The sequence below is a fragment of the Eschrichtius robustus genome, chromosome 13 (genome assembly GCF_028021215.1).
Source record: "Eschrichtius robustus isolate mEscRob2 chromosome 13, mEscRob2.pri, whole genome shotgun sequence".
NCBI classification, from domain to species: domain Eukaryota; kingdom Metazoa; phylum Chordata; class Mammalia; order Artiodactyla; family Eschrichtiidae; genus Eschrichtius; species Eschrichtius robustus.
Genome location: NC_090836.1, coordinates 23,372,545 through 23,397,138, shown reverse-complemented (window position 1 = coordinate 23,397,138; position 24,594 = coordinate 23,372,545). Strand labels below are relative to the sequence as shown.

Sequence of the window (24,594 nt, the reverse complement as noted above, 5' to 3'; positions counted from 1 at the left end):
GATGCAAAAATCCTCAACAAAATACTAGCAAACAGAATCCAACAACACATTAAAAGGATCATACCCCACGATCAAGTGAGATTTATCCCAGGGATGCAAGGATTCTTCAATATACGCAAATCGATCAATGTGATACACCATATTAACAAATTGAAGAATAAAAACCATATGATCATCTCAATAGATGCAGAAAAAGCTTTTGACAAAATTCAACACCCATTTATGATAAAAACCCTCCTGAAAGTGGGCATAGAGGGAAACTACCTCAACATAATAAAGGCCATACACGACAAACCCACAGCAAACATCATTCTCAATGGTGAAAAACTGAAAGCATTTCCTCTAAGATCAGGAACAAGTCAAGGATGTCCACTCTCACCACTATTATTCAACATAGTTTTGGAAGTCCTAGCCATGGCAATCAGAGAAGAAAAAGAAATAAAAGGAATACAAATTGGAAAAAAAAGAAGTAACGCTGTCACTGTTTGCAGGTGACATGACACTATACATAGAGAATCCTAAAAATGCCACCAGAGGGCTTCCCTGGTGGCACAGTGGTTGAGAATCTGCCTGCCAATGCAGGGGACACGGGTTCAAGCCCTGGTCTGGGAAGATCCCACATGCCACGGAGCAACTGGGCCCATGAGCCACAACTACTGAGCCTGCGCGTCTGGAGCCTGTGCTCTGCAACAAGAGAGGCCGTGATAGTGAGAGGCCCGTGCACCGCGATGAAGAGTGGCCCCTGCTCGCCGCAACTAGAGAAAGCCCTCGCACAGAAACAAAGACCCAACTCAGCCAAAAATAAATAAATAAATAAATAAATTTATATAAAAAAAAAAATGCCACCAGAAAACTACTAGAGCTAATCAATGAATTTGGTAAAGTTGCAGGATACAAAATTAATGCACAGAAATCTCTTGCATTCCTATACACTAATGATGAAAAATCTGAAAGAGAAATTATGGAAGCACTCCCATTTACTATTGCAACAAAAAGAATAAAATACCTAGGAATAAACCTACCTAGGGGACAAAAGACCTGTATGCAGAAAGCCATAAGACATTGATGAAAGAAATTAAAGATGATACCAACAGATGGAGAGATATAACATGTTCTTGGATTGGAAGAATCAATATTGTGAAAATGACTATACTACCCAAAGCAATCTACAGATTCAATGCAATCCCTATCAAATTACCAATGGCATTTTTTACAGAACTAGAACAAATCATCTTAAAATTTGTATGGAGACACAAAAGACCCTGAATAGCCAAAGCAGTCTTGAGGGGAAAAAAACGGAGCTGGAGGAATCAGACTCCCTGACTTCAGACTATACTACAAAGCTACAGTAATCAAGACAATATGGTACTGGCACAAAAACAGAAACATAGATCAATGGAACGAGATAGAAAGCCCAGAGATAAACCCATGCACCTATGGTCAACTAATCTATGATGAAGGAGGCAAAGATATACAATGGAGAAAAGACAGTCTCTTCAATAAGTGGTGCTGGGAAAACTGGACAGCTACATGTAAAAGAATGAAATTAGAACACTCCCTAACACCATACAGAAAAGTAAACTCAAAATGGATTAAAGACCTAAATGTAAGACTGGACACTATATAACTCTGAGAGGAAAACGTAGGAAGAACACTCTTTGACATAAATCACAGCAAGATCTTTTTTGATCCACCTCCTAGAGTAATGGAAATACAAACAAAAATAAACAAATGGGACCTAATGAAACTTCAAAGCTTTTGCACAGCAAAGGAAACCATAAACAAGATGAAAAGACAACCCTCAGAATGGGAGAAAATATTTGCAAACGAATCAATGGACAAAGGATTAATCTCCAAAATATATAAACAGCACATGCAGCTCAATATTAAAAAAACAAACAACCCAATGCAAAAATGGGCAGAAGAGCTAAATAGACATTTCTCCAAAGAAGACATACAGATGGACCACAGGCACATGAAAAGCTGCTGAACATCCCTAATTATTAGAGAAATGCAAATCAAAACTACAATGAGGTATCACCTCACACCAGTTAGAATGGGCAGCATCAGAAAATCTACAAACAACAAATGCTGGAGAGGGTGTGGAGAAAAGGGAACCCTCTTGCACTGTTGGTGGGAATGTAAACTGATACAGCCACTATGGAGAACAGTATGGAGATTCTTTAAAAAAGTAAAGATAGAATTACCATATGACCCAGCAATCCCACTACCGGGCATATACCCAGAGAAAATCATAATTCAAAAAGACACATGCACCCCAATGTTCATTGCTGCACTATTTACAATAGCCAGGACATGGAAGCAACCTAAATGCCCATTGACAGACAAATGGATAAAGAAGTTGTGGTACATATATACAATGGAATATTACTCAGCCATAAAAAGGAACGAAATTGGGTCATTTGTAGAGACGTGGATGAATCTAGAGACTGTCATACAGAGTGAAGTAAGTCAGAAAGAGAAAAACAAATATCATATATTAACGCATATATGTGGAACCTAGAAAAATGGTACAGATGAATTGGTTTGCCGGGCAGAAATAGAGACACAGATGTAGAGAACAAACGTATGGACACCAAGGGGGGAAAGCGGCAGGGGGGTGGGGGTGGTGGTGTGAAGAATTGGGAGATTGGGATTGACATATATACACTGATGTGGATAAAACTGATGACTAATAAGAACCTGCTGTATAAAAAAATAAATAAAAAAAAAATCAAAAAAAGAAAATCCTCTCATCCCAAGAATTCTTTAGACTTTTACCTAAATAGTGGGGTCATGGGCCTCAATCCTCACAAACTAATTATTTACAATCAGCTCCACAGGGTAGATTCATGTGCAATCGACTCCATGATTTTAAAAAGAGAAAAACAAACAAAAACAACCCAAACACTGCCTTAATCCACAGGGTATCTTCAAAATCCTTTATGAAATTTTTCTTCCACAAGTTGCCGGCTGGGTCTCTCAACTTGGTATCTTGCTGGCTTAGTTTGAATTCTCACAGATGCTGATCCTGAGACAAGGATTTGAGTATAAGAAGTGTATTTGAGAGGTGCTCCCAGGGAACTCTGGCAGGGAAGTGAGACAGGGAAGACAGAGAAGCTAATAATAGATACATTTTTCAACAAGTCCCCACTTTGGGAAACTAAAGCTTAACCTATTGGGGCATTCTGGGAAAAAAATGTAGAACAAGAACCGCAGTTATGCAGCTTGAACGGCCTCAAGGAGAAGAGAGCAAGAATATTTATCCATCAGCTCCCCTCAGTCAGTGGATGAGGGACCCTCCGGGGAGCACTGACTCCCCAGCACTGGAGGTCCGCCCCTTGCTGGTACGGGCAGAACTGTCTCTAAGGACCAGAGAAAGAGGTCAAGCAGAGAGTCACGAGTATTGGACACTGGAAGCCAAGGGGCATGAGAGGATGCCACATCTTGTTGCACAAGAAGCCCATGGATTACTGATTATCTTACCAAGATAAATTTAAGAAATACCTGAGATATTTGGTAACAATCATCCATCCTTATCAGCGTTTGATTTCACAAGTGGAGATACATGAACAATCTTAACCCCATTTTAAAAGCTGTTTCAAAATTTGAATCCATGGCATTTATGTTAGAATCATGGTAGAAATAATGTATTTAATGCCAATCATGTTTTTAAAAAACTTTTTATTATGGAAAATCTCAAATATTCACAAAATCAGAGAGAATAATATAATAAAGCCCCACTTGAGCAACTCATAGCCAATCTTGAGAAATGGCCTTTCCATAAATCTTAATTTTTATTTTTTTTGGTTGTGCTGGGTCTTAGCTGTGGCTGGCAGGCTCCTTAGTTGCGGCATGTGGACTCCTTAGTTGTGGAAGGAGGGCTCCTTGGTTGCAGCTTGCCGGCTCTTTAGTTGTAGCATGTGAACTCTTAGTTGCGGCATGTGTGTGGGATCTAGTTCCTTGACCACAGATCGAACCTAGGCCCCCTGCATTGGGAGTGCAGAGCCTTAACCACTGCGTCACTAGGGAAGCCCCTTAAATTTATTTTCAATTAGCATTAAAAGGGCTGCTTTCTAGTCTCTCTTCTTTTAAATTTAAATATAATGAAGGCAAAAGTAGGAAACAAAAAATAAGTGATTGCCAGGGCTAGTTCGGGGGAGAGATGAATAGACAGAGCACAGAGGATTTTTAGGGCAGTGAAAATACTCTGTATGATATTATAACGATGGATGTATGTAATTATACATTTGTCCAAACCCACAGAATGTACACCACCAAGAGTGAACCCTAAGGTAAACTAACAGACTTTGGGTGATTGTGATATGTCAATGTAGGTTTCATCCTTGTTTTAAAAAATATATATGGCATTCTGGGTGGGAGATGTTGATAATGGGGGAAGCTATACATGTGTGAGGGCAAGGGGTACATGGGAAATCTCTGTACCTCTCTCTCGATTTTGTTGTAAACCTAAAACTGCTCTAAAAAATAGTCTTAAGCAATAATTTAAAATTTTAAATGGAATTGGCATGTCCTGGTAAAAGGGAAGAAAAACACCTTTACTAACTACAGGCTTTCTTCATTAATAGGGAGTGGTCTTAAAACACAGTGAATTCCATTGGCTAATTATTATTGGAAAAAACAATGTAGTAGCAACTCTATGCAAAAGATAATCATTTCACTTGACAGACACTGCCTTTGGTTAAAGTAAAATACAAAACTGTCTCATGAGTGGGAAGCCATCCATGTGGCCAATCAGGGTTACATTCTGCAGTTACCTCATCGGGGCCCAGGCATCTGTCTATACGTCTGTCTACATACACTGCTCCCCAACTTCCAACTCTTCCACTGCGGGGACTGGCCCCGCTGATGGTTAACACAAGCCTCATCACCTCTTAGGCCAAATCGACCTCATGCCTTTGGCACAGAGCTTTGGAGTATTAAGTGAATACCTGGTCAAGTACTTGAGCAGATTAAAAAGTCCTCTTTGAAAACATACTTGGCTCTAACTGCAGGCATCTGTGTGGCCCAGCTTGGCGTGGGGATGAGCATCTGTGTGTGGGCGGGGGTACATTCCCACAACAGGAGCCTACCCCCTTGCTGTGTGTCTGCTGCAGAAATCATCTAGAATGGATCTCTCCCATTAATAACCTTTGGCATCTAGGAAGCTACTCTAATAGGCGGCATGGCATAGTGGAAAGAAGACAGATTTTAAAGCCAGATTCCTGATTCTGCCACTTTCTATGTGACTTCAGACAAGTTACAGAACCTTTTTCGGCTTCTGGTTTTTCTCATTTGCAAGACTGGGATGGTTTGCACAGGATTGTTATGAAAATTAAATTAGGTACTTATGCAAAGTGCTTGGCATACAGATTTTAAATACATACGGATTCTCTTTCTTGCTCTTTTATTTTCCCTCTCTTCTTTCTGAGCCACAAATAACAGCTTACACATAGTGAGCGCTTACTAGGAGCCAAGCACTGCCTTAGCTACGTGTAATCCTAACCACACTCCCGTGAGGTGCTATTAGTCGAGCCATTGTATCAGTCTGCTCGGGCTGCTATACAAAATACCACAGACTGGTGGCTTAAACAATAGGAATTTATTTTCTCAAAGTTCTAGGGGCTAGAGGTCCATGATCAAGGTGTTGGAAGGCTTGGTTTCCCCTGAGGCCTCTCTCACTGCATCCTCAGGTGGCCTCCCCTGTGTGTATGCACCCCTGGTGTCTTCTCCTCCTCTTATGAGGACACCAGTCACACCAGATTAGGGCCCCACTCTTATGACCCCCCCTTAACCTTTATTACCTCTGTAAAGGCCCTGTCTTCAAATACAGTCACATTGGGAATAAGGCCTTCTACATGTGGATTTAGGGGAAACACAATTCAGTCCACCCACCCATTTTCCATATATTAAGAGGAACTTGCCTAACGTCGCACAGCTGTTAAGCAGCAGACCTGACATTAAAACTTTATTGAATTCAGAGCCCAGGCCCTGTTCACTCTGTCCTAAAGCCTGTCCACCAGCATGGCTATTGTGAAGCAGGGCCTAGTATAAGAACCTGGGACAATGGAGGGACTTAAAGATATTTCAGTTTCTTTAATGCATCACAGAATTCAACTATAAATTAGCTCCAATTGACCATTTACCAGATATCCTTGAAATATCTGTATTTTCCCAGCAGGATTATCAATATTTATTTCAAAGGAAAGAAACTTTCCCTGCCTCTCTTATACATCTCTAAAACTTATAATTTAAAAAACAATCCTTTTAGAAACCACATGGAAGGACTAAAGTTTGATTATTACATTCTTCAAGAATGCTGCTTGGATTCTTTTTTTTTTTAACCTATGACTATACACATGTGTTTTTGCTTAAGATACAGTATTTACAAGACTGCTTTGGAATGCTATCACAGTACCATGTAGTTTCACAGAAGATATCTCACTTTCCTTTTGGTATCTTTACAAAGGGTTAAAAGGCCAGACACAGAAAGCATTATACCTCTAAGATTATTATTAGTGACTGACTGTATATATTCAGTCATGTGCTGTCCTAGAATTTGACAAAAAACGAAATGGAAACTCTAAGGTAAAAGAAAGAATGAGCCCAGACAAGGTAGAGTCCTACCACCGATTTGTGACTCGTAGTTCCGTATTTCAAGACAAACTGTAAAATGCCAACTTAATAAACATACATTTATTTTCAGCAAGGCCAAGATTCCTTTGGTTTCCACTGCAGAGCCTTTTCAGATTTACTTATTGGAATTCTGGTAGAGAAAAATGATCCAAGCTGTTTCCCATCCTAGTCAGCTGGGGCCCACATAACAAAGCACTACAGGCTGAGTGGCTTAAATGACAGAAGTTTATTTCCTCACAGTTCTGGAGGCTGGAGCTCCGAGATCAGGAGGGCAGCATAGCTGAGTTCTGGTGGGGACTCTCATCCTAGCTCGCAGACAGCTCCCATCTTGCTGTGTGCTCACAGACAGCAAACTCTCTGGGGTTTCCTCTTAGAAGGAAGGCCTCACCCTCATGACCTCACCTAAACGTAATTATCTCCCAAAGGTCCCATCTCCAAATCCTACCACACTGGACTTCAACATATGGATTTTAGGGGACATAATTCAGTCCATGGTATTTGCTCAAAATGTCTTGGGGGAAAAAAATCTCAAAATGTGTTTAAATTGCTTCTTTGGTGAAAGAAAAACACTATAATGTAGACTAATTCACTGGATTCTTAATTGTTCTTGTAGACTGAAGAGCAATGATGTGGGCAGTGAATCAGGAACAAAGGGCGAGGATGGTCACTTGTGCCTTCAGTAAATGTTTCAGTGCCTACTGTGTGCCAGGCATCATGGAAAGAGAAATGAAGCTCTCAGTTCAGTGTGGGAGGCAAACAAAAAAATAATAATGATTTCGATATAGTGTGGAAAGGGCCGTGATATAAGAGATGCTCAGGACTATTAATGGATCAGCAAAAGCGGGTACTGGGGACTCAAGCCAACCAGCAAGGGGAGGGTGTCAGCGAAGATTTCCTGGAAAGAGGTGTTGCCTGTGCTTTAATGGTCCAGGATGTGCCAATGGGCCTGCATTCTCCATTCCTTCCAGCAGGATGCCCTGGTGCTGCTGTTGGCATCCTGTTTTGGAGATCTGAGTCTGGGAAGCCTCCAGGGCCACAGGCTTGACAGGCACCAATCTTTTCTTCCATACTGGGCACTTGTCAATTCAGGATTAAACCTTCATTATGGTGGAGAAGCACATCACCAAGCTGTCCTCTTAAATCTTTCATATCTCCACTGATCATCCGGTAGCCTTCCTTATTCGGGGACAGATCTTTTGAAATGTTTCTGTGAGGTTCTCCTAGCTGGTCTACATGTCTTGACCTTCCTGTGGTCTTAATATGAAGTCCTAAGGGGGGCAGACCCAGGGTGTCTGATTTAGTACTTCGTAAGTTACTGCGGCGATGGCAATGGTCACTTGGCTCCCACTGGACCTCATATAACATGAAAACAATCTTTCTCACTACCAGGTGAGGGGTCTATTAAAAGTACAGAGATGTTCCTAGGGGTATCCTGTGACTCATCTATTACTTCTCTAATCTCTAAAGCAATGGCCTTCAAACATTATTTTGCATGCTATAAAAAAACTGTAAGCACCCTTCATGTGTATATATTATATACATCTACTTTTGTACTAATATATTATGTGTATTATCAACACAAAACTAAAATTTTAAATACAAGAGAAAAAGAGGAAAAACAAGGTTTTAAGAACAAATTTTATTAGTGGTAAAACTTTTCTGTTCTTTAAAAATTATAATACATATTATTTAATGCATCAGTATAATTAATTATGCCTTATTATTGTTTAAAACCATGTTTTAACACATTGTGAAACAGTGATTTGAGATCTGGTTCTAAATCTAATGTCTTATTCTATTTTATCTTTTTTTTTTTTTTTTTTTTTTTTAAAGAGAACAGCCCGTGCCAATGCCCAGACGACAAAGGGAAAACATGTTTTTTATTTTGTTTGCTTCTTTGACCATGAAGCTTTAAATTTATTTATTTATTTATTTTTGGCTGTGTTGGGTCTTCGTTTCTGTGCGAGGGCTTTCTCTAGTTGTGGCGAGCAGGGGCCACTCTTCATTGCGGTGCACGGGCCTCTCACTGTCGCGGCCTCTCTTGTTGCGGAGCACAGGCCCCAGACGTGCAGGCTCAGTAGTTGTGGCTCACGGGCCCAGTTGCTCCGTGGCATGTGGGATCCTCCCAGACCAGGGCTCGAACCCGTATCCCCTGCACTGGCAGGCAGATTCTCAACCACTGCGCCACCAGGGAAGCTCTAGTTTATCTTTATAGCACTAATCGCTCAGCAAGGTTTTTATTTGTTTGCTGCTCTGGCCCTAGAGTATAGAACAGGGTTTGGCCCATAGTGTGTACTTAATAAACATTTATTGAAAAAAATTATTTTTGACCATGATACCATATAATGGTGTGTTGTTGTACATCCCTTCCCTACTCCAATGACCCCATGTTGGTAGCTTGAAATTAGCCATACTGTGACCATTTACACCACAGAAATTGGCAAAGCTACAAATTGGGGCTTGATTTACTGTTTTTTTTCCTGCCTATGAAAGCAATGGACAAAATGTTAATAATGAAGATTTAACTTAAAGGTGCATTGTGTCTATAGTTGTTATATAGTGAATAGCACCAAAAAATTGAGTAAATAATCTTCCAGTATTAAAAAACTACTATTTCAGCAAAGTCACTCATATCATTAAAAAAATGAGTGAAGTTCTGAAAATATGTCTTCATGGTTTCACTTTTATCTTTTTTAATTGAAGTATAGCCAAATTTCACCAACTAATATTACTATTTAGAATTACTTCCTTTTAGAATTTTTTCTATAGTTATTATAGTAATTGAAATCATAGTGTATACTCTGCATTATTTGCATGTCATTGTGATAACTTTACAGTGTTATTACAAATTCCTTATAAATGATTCTAATGGTTGCATAATATACCATCATGTAGCTGTCAAAGCTACTTAACCACTCTTATGTTGTTGGAATCTATGTTTGTTTTTATTTTTTCACCATCATATATATGTATTGTGCTTTTATCTATGTGTATAAAACTTTATCTACTGGTTATTTCTTTTCATCTTCTAGTTATTTCTTTTTTTTTAATTGGAGTATAGCTGATTTACAATGTTGTGTTAGTTTCAGGTGTACAGCAAAGTGATATCTATCTATATATATATATAGATATAGATATAGATATATTCTTTTTCAGATTCTTTTCGCTTATAGGTCATTACAAAATACTGAGTATAGTTCCCAGCTCTATACAGTAGGTCCTTGTTGTTTATCTGTTTTATATATCGTAGTGTGTATCTGTTAATCCCAAACTCCTAATTTATCCCCGCCCCACTTCCCCTTTGGTAACCATAAGTTTGTTTTCTATGCCTGTGGGTCTCTCTGTTTTGGACATAGATTCTTTTCTATCATTTCTTTTCAGATTCCACATATAAGTGATATCATATGATATTTGTCTTTGTCTGGCTTACTTCACTTAGTATGATAATCTCTAGGTCCATCCATGTTGCTACAAATGGCATTATTTCATTCCTTTCTATGGCTGAGTAATATTCCATTGTATATATGTACCACATCTTCTTTATCCATTCATCTGTCCATAGACATTTAGGTTGCTTCCATGTCTTGGCTATTGTAAACAGTGCTGTTATGAACAACAGGGGTGCATGTATCTTTTTGAAATATCATTTTCTCCAGATATATGCCCAGGAGTGGGATCCCTGGATCATATGGTAACTCTATTTTTAGTTTTTTAAACTAAACTTTTATCTTACTTATTAATGTAAAGGAAAATATGAACCAACATCCATATCAGAACTCTACTCAGAGAGCTGGTTGTTAAACACTGCCCAGCACACCACTGCCCCAGCCCCTGTGTGCCCCCAGATCTGGCCCCAGCTTCCTCTCTTCCTAATGCCATCTTCCACATCTAGGATGCAGTCACACTGGTCTTTGTTGAGCCCCCAGATACCAGGTTCTTCCTACCTCCAGGTCTCTATACTTATCTTTCTGTTGGGAATTTCTTCCCATAGATTTTTGCACAGCTGACGCCTTCTCATCATTCTGGTCTCAGCTCAAATGTCCCCTAAGAGAGGCCTTCTCTGAGTACTGTAAAGTAACTCCTTCTTCCTAGTCCCTATCCTCATTATCTCATTTTATCGACTTCATTGCACTTTCCTAAAATATTTATTAATTTATATGTTAATTGACTGCTTCCTGTCCCAGTAATAGGAAGTTCACTAGAGCCATGATTTGTCTGCCTGTTTCCAGTGTGTACTTTGCCTTTGATACAGCGCCCGGCACACAGTAGGTACTCAATGAATAACTGACTGACCAAAATCTATTTAATTAGACTATTATGTCAGGCAATGATCTCAGGCTTATTTCTATCACTGTTCCGTAAGCATAGCCAATATGTAGTAATCTTGTTGGAAACAAGATTGTGATAGAAGCTGTGGGAAAATGCAGGTGGGGGAGGACTCTACACCCACAGAACTTCAGCACCAGTCTCCGGCACTGCTGCCCAGGGCACCCCCTCTTCCTCTACTCTTTCTTGCCCTTTCCTCCTCTTGTGTTCCCAAAGAATCTCATACTTGACACAAGAGTTTAAAGCAGTGGTTCTCAAAAAGAATAGAGAGGTTGCAACCTACGCGGCTGCAAGGTTTAGAAACAAAGAGTAAGACGCTAGGCCAGGGGGCAGAGAGTGAGATCAGGTTTTACAGAAGTAAAATGGTTATCCTGGATACTAGCCATGCACCACAGCAAAGAGATGACTGAAATATTAGTACCAAATAAGTCCATGTGGAAACTCTTTTCTTCACAGAAGGAGAGAGAAATTAATCTGGTAGTCTTTAAAACACATACAAAACTTGATAATGTTAGCCTCTACTCAATTTATAACTTGCATCAAACATCACAGAGATTTCAGCCATGTTAAGGTAGTTGCGTTGGCTGCCAAGGTTTTCTCTCATATGGACTGCTGTGCAGGTTAGGTGATTCACTTATGGTTGGATCTACTTAACACGGTCTTGGTTCACCAGAACCAGAATTATTCAGATAAATAAATGCTTTTGGCCTCAATTATTTGCCTTGACCATTCAGCTTATTTTTTTTTCTTGTATAGAAAATATTTAGGACATTTAATTTTATATCCATGCCTCAAATCACTTGACATTTCAAAAGGACAATACCTTTCTTCTTTGAGTTGAGTAAGCATTCGTGCTCTTCTTTAACAGAGATTTTACAACTCTTGATTCGACAGAAAAAGGATCGTCTTGAGCCAGAATACACACAACTCCTTCTGGTGTGGAAATTACTGTGAGCTTGCAAACCAGCTTTCATAGTGCACAGAGGTAAGAGAATAGGTAGAAAATAATATTTTCAAATAATTTTGAAATCTATCTCCTAACATTTTCTGGTCATCTATTACTTGAGAAATGGTTATTGACATCATTATACAGTAAACCCCAAAGTGAAACATACCAAAAAAATGTATTTGTCAAGCAATCACATTTTGATAACTTATAATCACTTGAAATTTATCTTTATATTTTTCCCCAGGGGGCAGATAGTAAAGATAATTTAAATGAAATACAAATTAAATGAAAAAAACCTTAACTAAAACAGTAATCAGTAGCATAAAGCATTATTATTTTTATATTATAAATAATTATTAGGCAATAAGCATTTTCAGAGAAGAGAAGTATTTCTGGAGAAGATAAAGAATATGTATACTTCTCAAGCACAATTATACAAGGTCTTTCACATTGAGTAGACCTAACTAACACATTTAAGGAAGAGAATAATTGTCCCTCAGCATACAACTAAATAATAAAAAAACTCCAGCAATTTGTTTATCCCAAATGATACTTTCCTATAAAGATTTTATTAAAAATATGAAAAATAGAGAATATGAAGTAATCACATTTTCCCCAAAGCATCTTCAGATGAATGTATTTGTTTTTATATACATGTACAAATACATGAATTCTCTATATAGTTATATTGTTTTTTTAAACTGAGGTTGATGATTATAAAGTTTACTAAATAATTCTCCTCTTGATAAAACCATAATTAGCTAATGTTTTCAAAACACTGTACAGCTGTACTCTGAAGTAATAATTACATTTACATAAAATGGTAAGAATGCTGAAATGAGTACTTACTTTCGGCATCTATTAGCTTCTCTCTTGGTGAAATGTCAAAGGAAGAAAGTTGTTCCTTTACTTCGGCAACATCTTTTGGATGTAAGAAGTCAAATAAGCTTTGTCCAGTCAAACTAGCCTATTTATAAGGTAGATGTTCATTGAAAATCAGTATCATGTCATTCCTACCTTTCCTCATACAGACATAGGATACTCTTTCTTTGGTTTAAAGTGGCTTTTTCTTAAGCTTAGGTACATTTACTGTACTGGGTGACCTTAGCTTGGTCAGTGTTAAAAACAGTGATACGTGTAGATAGAAAAAAATACATGCACACAGACCCATAACTGGATACACACAAACCACATACACACACCTAATAACTAACATTCTATTTATTCTTGTTACTCTTAGTAACATCCCCAATTCACATGTTACTTCAAGGCATATTATTATTTACTTTAAACTTTAACCATTAGTAAAAGAGATTATATTACAGTGTAATATAGAAGTCAGAGAATACCTGTGATTTTTATGGTGTAACTCAAATTTACCATACTGTTTACAAATAATTACCATACTGTTGATAACTCAAATCCAACCTGGAATACGTCTCATTTGGCATTCCACTTCTCCCCACATGCACAGCATTCCTCAGCCCATGACTTTGCTTGCATGGTCTCATCACCTGGAATTCATTACCTCTTCTCTATAAACTCAGTTCCCTGGCTGATCCAGCCAATTGCCTTTTACTCCCTGAATTCCAAGATTCCTTCTCCCAACCGGAAATATCTTCCTCCCTTTCTCTGCTCATCTTAAAGCCTAGGAGACATTCTACCTCACATGTGAAGCCCACAGTGATCACCCCTCTTCTGAACTCCTTTATTACCCAAGCAGACATTCCTACAGAAGGTAAAAAAATGGACCAGCTCGTCCAAGTGGCCTGGAGTGCTTGGCGGTTAGATATCGCTATCAAAAACAAAACAAAACAAAACAAAAGAAAAAAAACACTAGCAATCTGATTTATACATCAGTCTATTGTGTGATTGGCTAAGATAAGTCTATACCCAGAACTGCTTCAGAGCAAATCAGTTTTTTTTTTTAATCGAAGTACAGTTGATTTACAATGTTGTGCCAATCTCTGCTGTTATAGACAAATCAGATTTCTGAAGCTGAAAAGCTGAAGACCAGACCCTGTACCATGGGGATCCCAAAGTCCTCCTGAGCAGTCAGTGAGTCTCTTGAATGGTCTCTGAAATGCAAAGTCAGTGTCCAGTGGGACTGGCCTCCATGCTACTAATTTGGAACTTAAGAGCTACCTTGAATTGTCAAGTATCTTGGTGTGTATGTATGTGTGTGATGTTATCTATTTCCAGTTAGAAGACAGAAAAATCAAGTCTTGCCCTGCTTTTGTGTCCCCACCTATAACCAGCTGCATGATTCATTTGGTTTTCACTCCCTTTGTATGTAGGTTCATAATATCTTTTTCTGTTATTTAACTCATTATCTATGAATGTCTTCTATCTCTCCAAATTTTCAAGTTTGGGGGGAATATAGGCTGAGATTAATGGGAGTTATTTAAGATTAAAGCTGGGGGTTATCTTATTTCTATATTATTTATTATATCTTTATATATTATTATTTTTTTTTACAATGGTGTGTTAGTTTCTGCTTTATAACAAAGTGAATCAGCTATACATATACATATATCCCCATATCTCTTCCTTCTTGCGTCTCCCTCCCTATCCCACCCCTCTAGGTGGTCACAAAGCACCGAGCTGATCTCCCTGTGCTATGTGGCTGCTTCCCATTAGCTATCAGATTTACATTTGGTAGTGTATATATATCCATGCCACTCTCCCACTTTGTCCCAGCTTATCCTTCCCCCTCCCAGTGTCCTCAAGTCCATTCTGTAGTAGGTCTGCATCTTTACTCCCGTCCTGCCCCTAGGTTCTTCATGACCATTTTTTTTTTTAAAGATTCCATATATATGTGTTAGCATATGGTATTTTTTTTTCTCTTTCTGACTTACTTCACTCTGTATGACAGACTCTAGGTCCATCCACCTCACTAAAAATAACTCAATTTCGTTTCTTTTTATGGCTGAGTAATATTACATTGTATATATGTGCCACATCTTCTTTATCCATTCATCTGTCGATGGACACTTAGGTTACTTCCATGTCCTCACTATTGTAAATAGAGCTATATATATTATTTTATTATGTATTATATTATTCTATTTCTATTTTAAAGGAGACCACAGGTGCTAGTTTATTCACTCTGTTGGTTTCAGTGCTATAGTTTTTGAGTAACTAGTTTAAATTAAATGGTGTTCAGTAACAAGGAGGCAAATCAATCACACCACTAATTAAATGAAAGATGTATTTCAGAGTTTGTTGCCAGAGCCTAGATCAAAAACTGTTTTGCAGTGCGTATAACTTAATAAATAATAATGCTGTGTCTTGGAGGAAACAGAGAAGGGTGACTAATATTTTTCAGACACTCAAATATGATATCGTATTTAGTGCTTACATCCTGAGAGACGGGTATAATCATAATTTCCACTTTTTACATAGGAGGAAGCTGAGGTTCAGGAAAATGAAATAACTTGCTGAAGGATGTGAACACTCCTGTCAATAACAAAAATTCATACTTTTTCCACACATCTTCCCATCTCTCTTAGTTCTAACTTAGCAGAAGCCAATCCCACAGCCCAATGGGAAGAAAGAGTTCAGAAAAAGAGCTTCAAGATATGTTTTCTTTTTTACAAAATAAACATAGTGGGACTTCCCTGGTGATCCAGTGGTAAAGAATCGCCTTCCAATGCAGGGGACATGGGTTCGATCCCTGGCTGGGGAACTAAGATTCCACATGCCATGGGGCAACTAAGCCCGCATGCCGCAACTACTGAGTTCGTGCGTCTCAACTAGAGAGTCCGCGTGCCTCAAACTAGAGCCCATGCACCGCAACTAGAGAGAAGCCCGTATGCCGCAACAAAGAGCCCATGCGCCACAACAAAGAGCCCACACCACAACGAAAGATCCCGCATGCCTCAACTAAGACCCGACACAGCCACCTCCCCAAAAAAATTTTTTTAAAAAATTAATAAACATAGTAAGAAAATATCCTCAGTTTTGGATACCTGATCATAATTAAGTATTTCGGAGACTGATTTAGAAATGAAGAGAATTTTTCCTCTTTCGCATCCAACCACAAATAGGAAGCCTTCTGCAGTCTAGGATTTAAAAATACAAAGTGAATATTTTAAAAGATATCTTCTGTCTCTCTCATACACATACATTCAGATTTTGAGGAAATTATTGTAGCCATAAAACTAGTAGAGTGGTCATAAGAGCTACTAAAATTAATTTTAAGAAATTTTCTCAGTACATAAAAAGACTGATAAAATCAAATTGAACCCCAGTCTAAAGTAATGTTTTTGACTTGGAAAGTCCAGGCATGGAATATCTAGTTGAGATATTTCAAAATATAAAAATTACCTATGTCGAATTCTATACTCATACAGAAACTCTGTAAAGATATCAAAACATCAATAATGGTTGCCTGTGGATGCACTGAAACAGAAGGACTGTGCAGATTGGGATGAAGGAAGCATCAGGAATACTATATTTGAGTTCAGCTGTTCAAATAAAAAAGGGGCTCTTTAAAAATTTAAAAGGAAAACGGACAAATGTATATCAAAAATCTTTCTATTTAATCATACTAAGGCATAAAGCCTAGTAGTAATAGCACAAGATCAAGACATGTATTACCTCCTGGGAGCAGGATAAGCCAATGACATGGTCATATTTTCCACGTCAAATAAACCTGTAGACCAGTGAATTTGAAACCCAGGCATGCACATGAAATGATGAGGACAGAAATGGCAAAGCATCGACTAATAACTCATTCAGTAAGCAGTGGCTGGCTCATCTGCAGAGAACAGGAACCTGAAGGAATTGAGTACAAGGTAGATGGCCTTGAAGGAGGTGCCAATAGTGGGGAATAGAGCCTACGGTGTGGGAAGTGAGTGCATCAGGCAGTGTAAGGAGCTTAGCATTAAAGACAAGCTATGCTGTCTCCTTTGGAAAGTGCCTATCCTCTGCCTCTACATTCATTAGCCCAAACTAATAAGACATATTTACTTGCATAACTTAAATTTTTATCTTAAAGGAAATTCGGTATAATACAGAGTCCTGTATGTTTAGAACAGGAATTTTTAGAACTAAAAATCTTCCTCCCATTCAAACAAAAATGAAAGGACAGGGGCTTCCCTGGTGGCGCAGTGGTTGGGAGTCTGCCTGCCAATGCAGGGGACATGGGTTCGAGCCCTGGTCTGGGAAGATCCCACATGCCGTGGAGCAACTGGGCCCGTGAGCCACAACTACTGAGCCTGTGCATCTGGAGCCTGTGCTCCGCAACAAGAGAGGCCGCGACAGTGAGAGGCCCGCGCACTGCGATGAAGAGTGGTCCCCGCTCGCCACAACTAGAGAAAGCCCTCGCACAGAAACGAAGACCGAACACAGCCATAAATAAATTAATTAATAAAAAAAAAAAAAAAATGAAAGGACAAATACAACTTAGACAAACATATCCCTTAACTTACCTTAAGAATTAAGTGTCTGAGCTCATTATCCTGAATGAATGAAGGTCTGTAATTATTTCCTGCATAAGAACTTGTCATACCTGAAAATAAAGAAGTCAAATAGTTACTAAAAATAGAGATGGAGGGACTTCCTTGGTGGTGCAGTGGTTAAGAATCCACCTGCCAATGCAGGGGACATGGGTTCGAGCCCTGGTCCAGGAAAATCCCACATGCCGCGGAGCAACTAAGCCAGTGCACCACAACTACTGAGCCTGCGCTCTAGAGCCTGCGAGCCACAACTACTGAGCCCCTGAGCCACAACTACTGAGCCCGCGTGCCACAACTACAGAAGCCCGCGCGCCCAGAGCCCGTGCTCCGCAACAAGAGAAGCCACCACAATGAGAAGCTCGCGCACCACAACGAAGAGTAGCCCCCGCTCACTGCAACTAGAGAAAGCCCGCACACAGCAACGAAGACCCAACGGAGCCAAAAATATAAATAAATAAATAAATAAATAAAATAGAGTATTTCTTTAAAAAAAAATAGAGATGGAAATGTAGTAAATGCTCAGTGAACATTAGCAATGCTGCTGTTGCTATTGGTGACAACGATGATGATGGTATTTTCTTTTAGCACACTCTAAGACCTCTTCTGTAATCATTCTCTTTCTTCGTTATTACTAGATTGAAATGTCCTGCTTTCAGGCTGTAAATTCTTAGAACTACTTATTCCATTATACTCAAATGTGCAGACAGTAAGAGCTGTATATTGAAAAGTAATAAAGTGCAATATATTCTCTATAACATTATAATAACATGCAACAATATTCATGACTCTGGTTATTTTGATAATTTCTTAGCTTATTAAAACTGATCATACGAATTACCCTGAATAGAGAGATTCTGGAATTCTAAGCAAATTTTACGGATTCATAAGATTTCCCATATGACCCTTTAAAGATCATATGGAGACTTCTGATAATACAAAAAATGTATAAAATATAAATGAAATAATTCACTTTATGCCCTTAGCACAGAGATTACTGTATTAAAAGGAAAGTCTCTAAAGAAACAGAAAAGCTGGGAAAATAATAAGTAATGATCATGTCAAAGCTAGGTAAAATTTGACCTGAGAGAAGTAAGGGAAGAACTAAAAGTACGTTTGTCTGGAGGGCATCCACCAACCTTGACAGGGAAAGCCCTTCATGGCCACAAGGGGGCGCAGGGGACAGTTCATCAAGCCAAGGTGTGCTGTCCCCAGATAACCTCCAAGCAAGGGTGATTCAAAAGTAAATCACATTTCCCTCCCTTACACTTCCCAACCTCCCTAACCCTAAACCCCTCCTTCTAGGCACCGCAAGGAAAGATGCTTTTGCAAAAGAAAGGTAGGGTAACACTCTGAGACATGTTAACCATTAATTGGTCCTTGGATGAATTTATAGCTGAAACTCACCAACTACCTAAGTAGTGGGGAAAAAACAAAACCAGAAAATCACACACACTCATGGAGTGATTTGGTAAAGTCTTCTCAGACTGGCAGCACCCCTAAAAGGCCTGGCATAAGCAAACGAAATCTCTTTTGGAATCTACCTTCTAGGTAGCCCTCAAAGAATTCCCCCAAATGACTTCTTGTTATTATTAGTAGTAGCCTGGTAGGAGGGAGTTGAGAAAGGGCTGAAAGACGCAGACTCTGCATGCCAGGCCAGGCACAGGAATAAATCAATGTGAGCGAGGCGGTGACACTTCCAGGCTGGCCTGAAGCAAGGTTGGCGGAATCGTGCTGAGGAAACCCAGTCAGTGTCAGTCAGCCAGAATGGGCGAGCCCTGACTAAATAGGAGAGTGAGGGCGTGAGGACGTGCCAGCAAGAAAAAAGAGGGCAGTCAGCAAAGAGCTGAAGCTAGGGTGAGGTGAGCTAACAAAATGCAAGCCGTGCAATTCCGTACGCCTGCCAAAGGGCAGTGACAAAGTTGATTCTCAGATTCTGGTGGCAAAAATAAATGAGGAAACATGATCACTGACTTCTGTTATAAAGTTTATCACCATCATTAAGAAATGACAGTATGACAATGATCATTATAATGATAAGGATAATATGATCAATATGACAATAACAATTCTTCCTCCTGCCCTCTGACCACCACCTCCAGCATCAAGAAACCCTGTGCTCTTTCTCTGATATCTGTCTTAGGACAAACATCATATGACAGCACTTATATGTGGAATCTAAAAAAATGATACAAATAACAGAAACAGTATTTACAAAACAGAAACAGACTCACAGACATAGACTCAAACTTGTGGTTACCAAACGGGAAAGGTGTTGGAGGAGGGATAAATTAGGAGTTTGGGATTAATGGATACAAAATAAACAACAAGGACCTACTGTATATGTATAGCTCAATATATACTTTGCTGTACACCTGAAACTAACACAACATTGTAAATCAACTCTACTGCAGTAAAAAAAAGCACAATAATGAAAAAAAGAGACACACTGTGCTCACCCTTTACACTCGTCCTTTACTCTTAACAACCCTGTGAGGCAATGCATTATCCCTGTTTCACAGCTGTGGGAGTTGAGGGTTAGAATGTGAAATAACTTAAGTTCCATGGCAATTAAGGCAGGGAGCCAGGATTCGAACCCAGGTTTGCCTCCAGGACCCACGCGTGCATTATTGGCTCCCAGGTATTCAGACCCACACAGGTTCTCGGAAAGTGCCTGCTGCTGCAGAAGAAGGCTTACTCCAAATGTGGTCTGCAAACCACTGTCGTCATCACACCGTGGTGAGATGAGCACAGAAATTAAGAATACACATTTAGACACTTTTATGGAACCGTAACACTGTTGTGGCATCCCAGCCCATGAGCGTTTTTCCACTAATTAATTGTACCGTATTTTGCAATGGATGGGGGTGGGGAACACTTGCTCTTCCCCCAGATAGTCTGCAAAGCACTGTTGCAGAGTGTAGAGAAAGAAATCATTTCACCATCCTCTGTCTTCAAAGTAATTACGTGTGGACCATCCACGTGCAGCCTTCTCATGATCTGGCATCTGGGCATTTGTGGATCAAGTTGGGGCACACTCTGGCTAGGGCACTGGAATGCAGCCCCAGCTGCTTTAAGTCACTTCATCCGTGGGTAGCACTGACTAAGGATCTGGTCAGGATGTGTGATGCGTACATGACCACCTCGCTTCAGCTTAGAAGGGCCAATGGTGAAATCTACGCTCTGTTCCAAAGAATCCCTTCTGGATTTAGGCGGCGTCTCCTCCCTACTGAGCTGCCCCTGCCCCTCGTCCCACGCACACTTCCACGTAACATTTATCACACTAGGTGTTAATGATCTCCTCCGGGGTCTGTCTCCCTTGTCCACCATGAACCCCTCCAGCACAGAGATCTTGCCTCCTTCATTTTCCTAACCCCAGCACAGGACAGGAACCAAGCTGATGCTCATTTCATGTCTGTTGAATTAGTTGACTGATTCATGGCTTTTCCCTTAGGTCCTCCTCTGCCAGGACGTTGTGAATGTGAAAACTGTTGGGTAATTTTAGGGATGCAAGCAAATGACCTCGGTTGAGCCTGCTAAAAGATTTAAGGGAAGTGTTGCATACAACTTATGCAAGACCCAGTTGTGGGTAAAAGAGAATCTTCTTTCACAACAGACTCTTATGAACCAAAGACCTCCTATCACACTCCCAAAAGGAAGCCTGCCAGGCAGTCCCCCAACAGCTGGGCTGCTCTCTGCATGGCACTGAAGGGATCAAGGGCTGAACTTGCTCTTCCCCACCGCCTGCACTCCAGATCTGCACGCACTCAGCTGATCAGAGTGTGTAAGTCATTTTTCTACCATCTGTGGAGATCTAAGGGGGGTGATTTAAAGTACAACTTGCACAACTTACTATGGAATAGCTGTCTCTAGTTTTACTTCCTAATTTGCTGATGCCCCCTCCTCCTCCAATCCGAACAGATTTGCCAGGATTTTTTGGCTCGTTATGAAGTAAGATCCTCTTTGTCTGGGCTCCAGTTTGCACCTGGAGTCCAGGGGACACTGGTCTCCTCTAAGCCACTTTAACTTGACTTGGCAAAGTCTCTATGTTCAGACCACAGAACTTCCTTTTCCCTGAAACAGATTCCTTTTCCTGGCATGCAGTATAGGACAGAGATCTAAAGAAGACCCTTGGTCTTCCTTTGCTTATTCCTTTCTTATACTTTTTTTTTTTTCTCTTATACTTTTTGAGCCAGGTTTCACTCTAATCTTTTAGATCTTTACAAATCTGAACTTTCAGAGTCTTCTCAGTGGTCTGCAGTGAACTCCTCTGCTGGGTCTTCTGATCAGCTCAATATGAATTTATGTCATTAACATTCCTGTACCTAAAACTCAATTCTATTTCCATCATTCTGCCCCCCAAGTCAGACCAGGGTTATTCCCAAACCAGATGTGATTTCGACTACACATATACACAGAATACTTATTGCACTTTGATTTACAATTCAAGCTCAAATAGGGGAACTTCTAAAGTCAGAAACGATCACGCATGCCCCAAGATGCATCAGCTAAGGACCTCCTTCACCCAATGTCTCGTAAATGTGAGAATATCTTAGAATAGTAAGGTGTGATGCATTTTCAGGTACTACTTACAAGTCTGAATAAAGTTTTAAGAGAAATTGCTGAATTTAAGGAGGTTTTCTTTTCTAATAGTGGAAATCTGTCAATAACTTAAAATTATAATAATTAACATTTAAAAACTTCTAAAATATTGAGAGGTATGTATAGCAGGTATTATCATCTTCATATTATGTATGAGAAAACTAGTAGAAATATAAAGGCTTTTCAAGTTCACATAGTAAACTTAAGATGAAGCTTTTAGTGAAATTAAGTTTTCTGACATCCAAATTAGTATTTTCTCCACGTACAGAATGCGGACAAGCATCAAAATGAATACCTATAAAGTTGAAAGACACATCTGTATAAAATCTCAGTAGCCAATAACAGCAAAACAAACCCATCAGGGACTTCAATTACAGGCAAGACTTCACAAACCCAAGTGTGGAGGCCATTTTCAAACTCACCTTTTAAAGATCTCAAGTGTTCAACAGCCATTCTTAAAACCGTCAGTTTGTCCAGTTTCCGTGCCATGGGATTGCACTGAGGGATCATCGCGGACAGTTTTTCAATCAGGTTGTTCATTTTATCTCTCCTCCGCTTTTCGGTTTGGCTATGAGCTTCTCTAAGAAGGAGAAAGAGCCTCCGTTATATTTAACATTTAACAGACCCCCAGTGACCCCAGAGGCGCTAGTGGGAGCACAGGTGAGGCCAGTAAGCCCCCGCTGTTCCTCCTCCTGTCTTTGGCCCTGCAGGTGGCATTCAGGGAAGAGGCAGGAGTGGCACTCATTCACACTGCTTTTACCTCCCCCACCCCCAATACCCTTGCTCCTTCCTTCCTGACCTTATTCCCTGAAACCTTCAAGAACTCAGACCTCTGTGTGAGAGCTGCGGCAGGTGGTTTTTTAGCTTCCCCCCAGTCGTAGAGGAAGAATGGGTGGCCTTCTATTCAAAGCTAACCCCTTTCTGGTCTTTGCTTGAACAGTTATCAGCATTTTAAGCTCATTCTCTTTCAACAGCTCCTTCTATGCGTCGATAAATGGGCTCAAGTCTCTTCCCTTTGAGGAAGATATCCCTTTCCAGAATTCTAGGGATTTTTTTTCCTTGCTACTGTCTTCCCTCCTTGGCCAGCTTCCTGAGAGTACGGTCTCCACTTAACCTTTCATCTCCCAGCTGCCTCTCCTATTAAAACCAACCTCCCAGGACTTCCCTGGTGGTGCAGTGGTTAAGAATCCGCCTGCCAATGCGGGGGACACGGGTTCAATCCTTGGTCCAGGAAGATCCCACATGCCATTGAGCAACTAAGCCCGTGAGCCACAACGACTGAGGCTGCGCTCTAGAGCTCGCGAGCCACAACTACTGAGCCTGTGTGCTGCAACTACTGAAGCCCATGCACCTAGAGCCTGTGCTCTGCAACAAGAGAAGCCACTGCAACGGGAAGCCCACTCACTGCAACGAAGAGTAGCCCCCACTCGCCACAACTAGAGAAAGCCCGTGCACAGCAACGAAGACCCAGTGCAGCCAAAAAAAAAAATTAAATTAAAATAAAATAAAATAAAATCATCCTCCCAGCCCCCATTCCACTAAAACTACTCTAGCAGAGGTCATCCTCATCTTATGCAACCCCAGGGGATCCCTGTCTTGAATGTGACACTGTTGTCGTTGCTCATTCTTCGCTGGCTTCTGCGACCTCTCCTGCTCCTCCATCCTCTCTGCTCAGCTCTGCCCCCTTAGCCTCCCTACTCAGCTCTTCCTCTGTCCCTCAGTACTGGTCCCCCAGAGACCCCTCACTTGACACCACTCTTTCCTCACCTATAGCTTCACCCTAAGAGATCGCATGCCTTCATAAGGCTTTGCAACTACTCATAAGCTACTTAACCATTCAATCCCTATCTCATTCATTCCTTATCCAATTCCCAACCTTCAGAACTAGAATTATGCACCTCAGTGATTCATACGCACCCTAAACTCAAGAAATCCCAAAATGAACGCATTCTCTGCAGCTGACCCCGTTTTAATCCTTCCTCTGCCAGCCCTGATTGCTCTTCCTTCTATAGGGTTTATCTTGATTGGTGATGCCACTAGACTCGCTCTAGATCCTTCCTTCCTTCTTCACCCTGAAGAGCCAAATAATCACAGACTCCTATAAATTCTAGTTCTTAAAATATTTCTTAAATATTTGAGATGGCTTGAACCATGTGGTCAAACTGAAGTTGCAGACTCACTTTCCCTGGAGTACACACCCTGAGGAGCCTAAACATGGGAGGGCACTTGGGGCACCAGGACGTGCAGTTAACTTTGAATTTCAGATAAACAGTGAATACTTTTTTTAGTATAAGTATATCCTTGTGCAATATTTGGGACATACTTGTACTAAAAAGTCTACATTATGTATCTGAAATTCACAGTTGGCCAGGTGTCCCGTATTTTATCTAGCAGCCTAGTTTGGGGGGGCCTCATTCACACTCCCCAGCAGCCAGTTCAGCAGATGAGGGGCAATCTTGGCCTCCGGATGACACCACAACGATGTGATGTCACTTAATCCCCTCTCATCTCCGTGCCCCTTTTCTAACTCAGAGGTTACGTGACTTGTCTATCAGCATGAGGGTGAAACTTGAACCACACACAGCCCCGGTCTCCCAAGCCTCCTGCTATTATCACAGTGCT

The 24,594-nt window shown here is 40.3% G+C and overlaps 1 protein-coding gene across 2 annotated transcripts in view; it reads right to left on the bottom strand.

Annotated features, from left to right (window-relative positions):
* BMAL2 (basic helix-loop-helix ARNT like 2) overlaps nt 1-24,594 on the bottom strand; it is a 97,747-nt gene that overhangs the window by 21,266 nt on the left and 51,887 nt on the right. For both annotated transcript variants that reach the window (XM_068560412.1, XM_068560413.1), the window contains 5 exons: nt 22,395-22,552; nt 17,347-17,426; nt 15,883-15,975; nt 12,761-12,878; nt 11,786-11,929 (listed from right to left, as the gene is read on the bottom strand). In XM_068560412.1, coding sequence (XP_068416513.1) covers nt 11,786-11,929; nt 12,761-12,878; nt 15,883-15,975; nt 17,347-17,426; nt 22,395-22,552 — 593 coding nt within the window. The remainder of the gene's footprint in view (nt 1-11,785; nt 11,930-12,760; nt 12,879-15,882; nt 15,976-17,346; nt 17,427-22,394; nt 22,553-24,594) is intronic.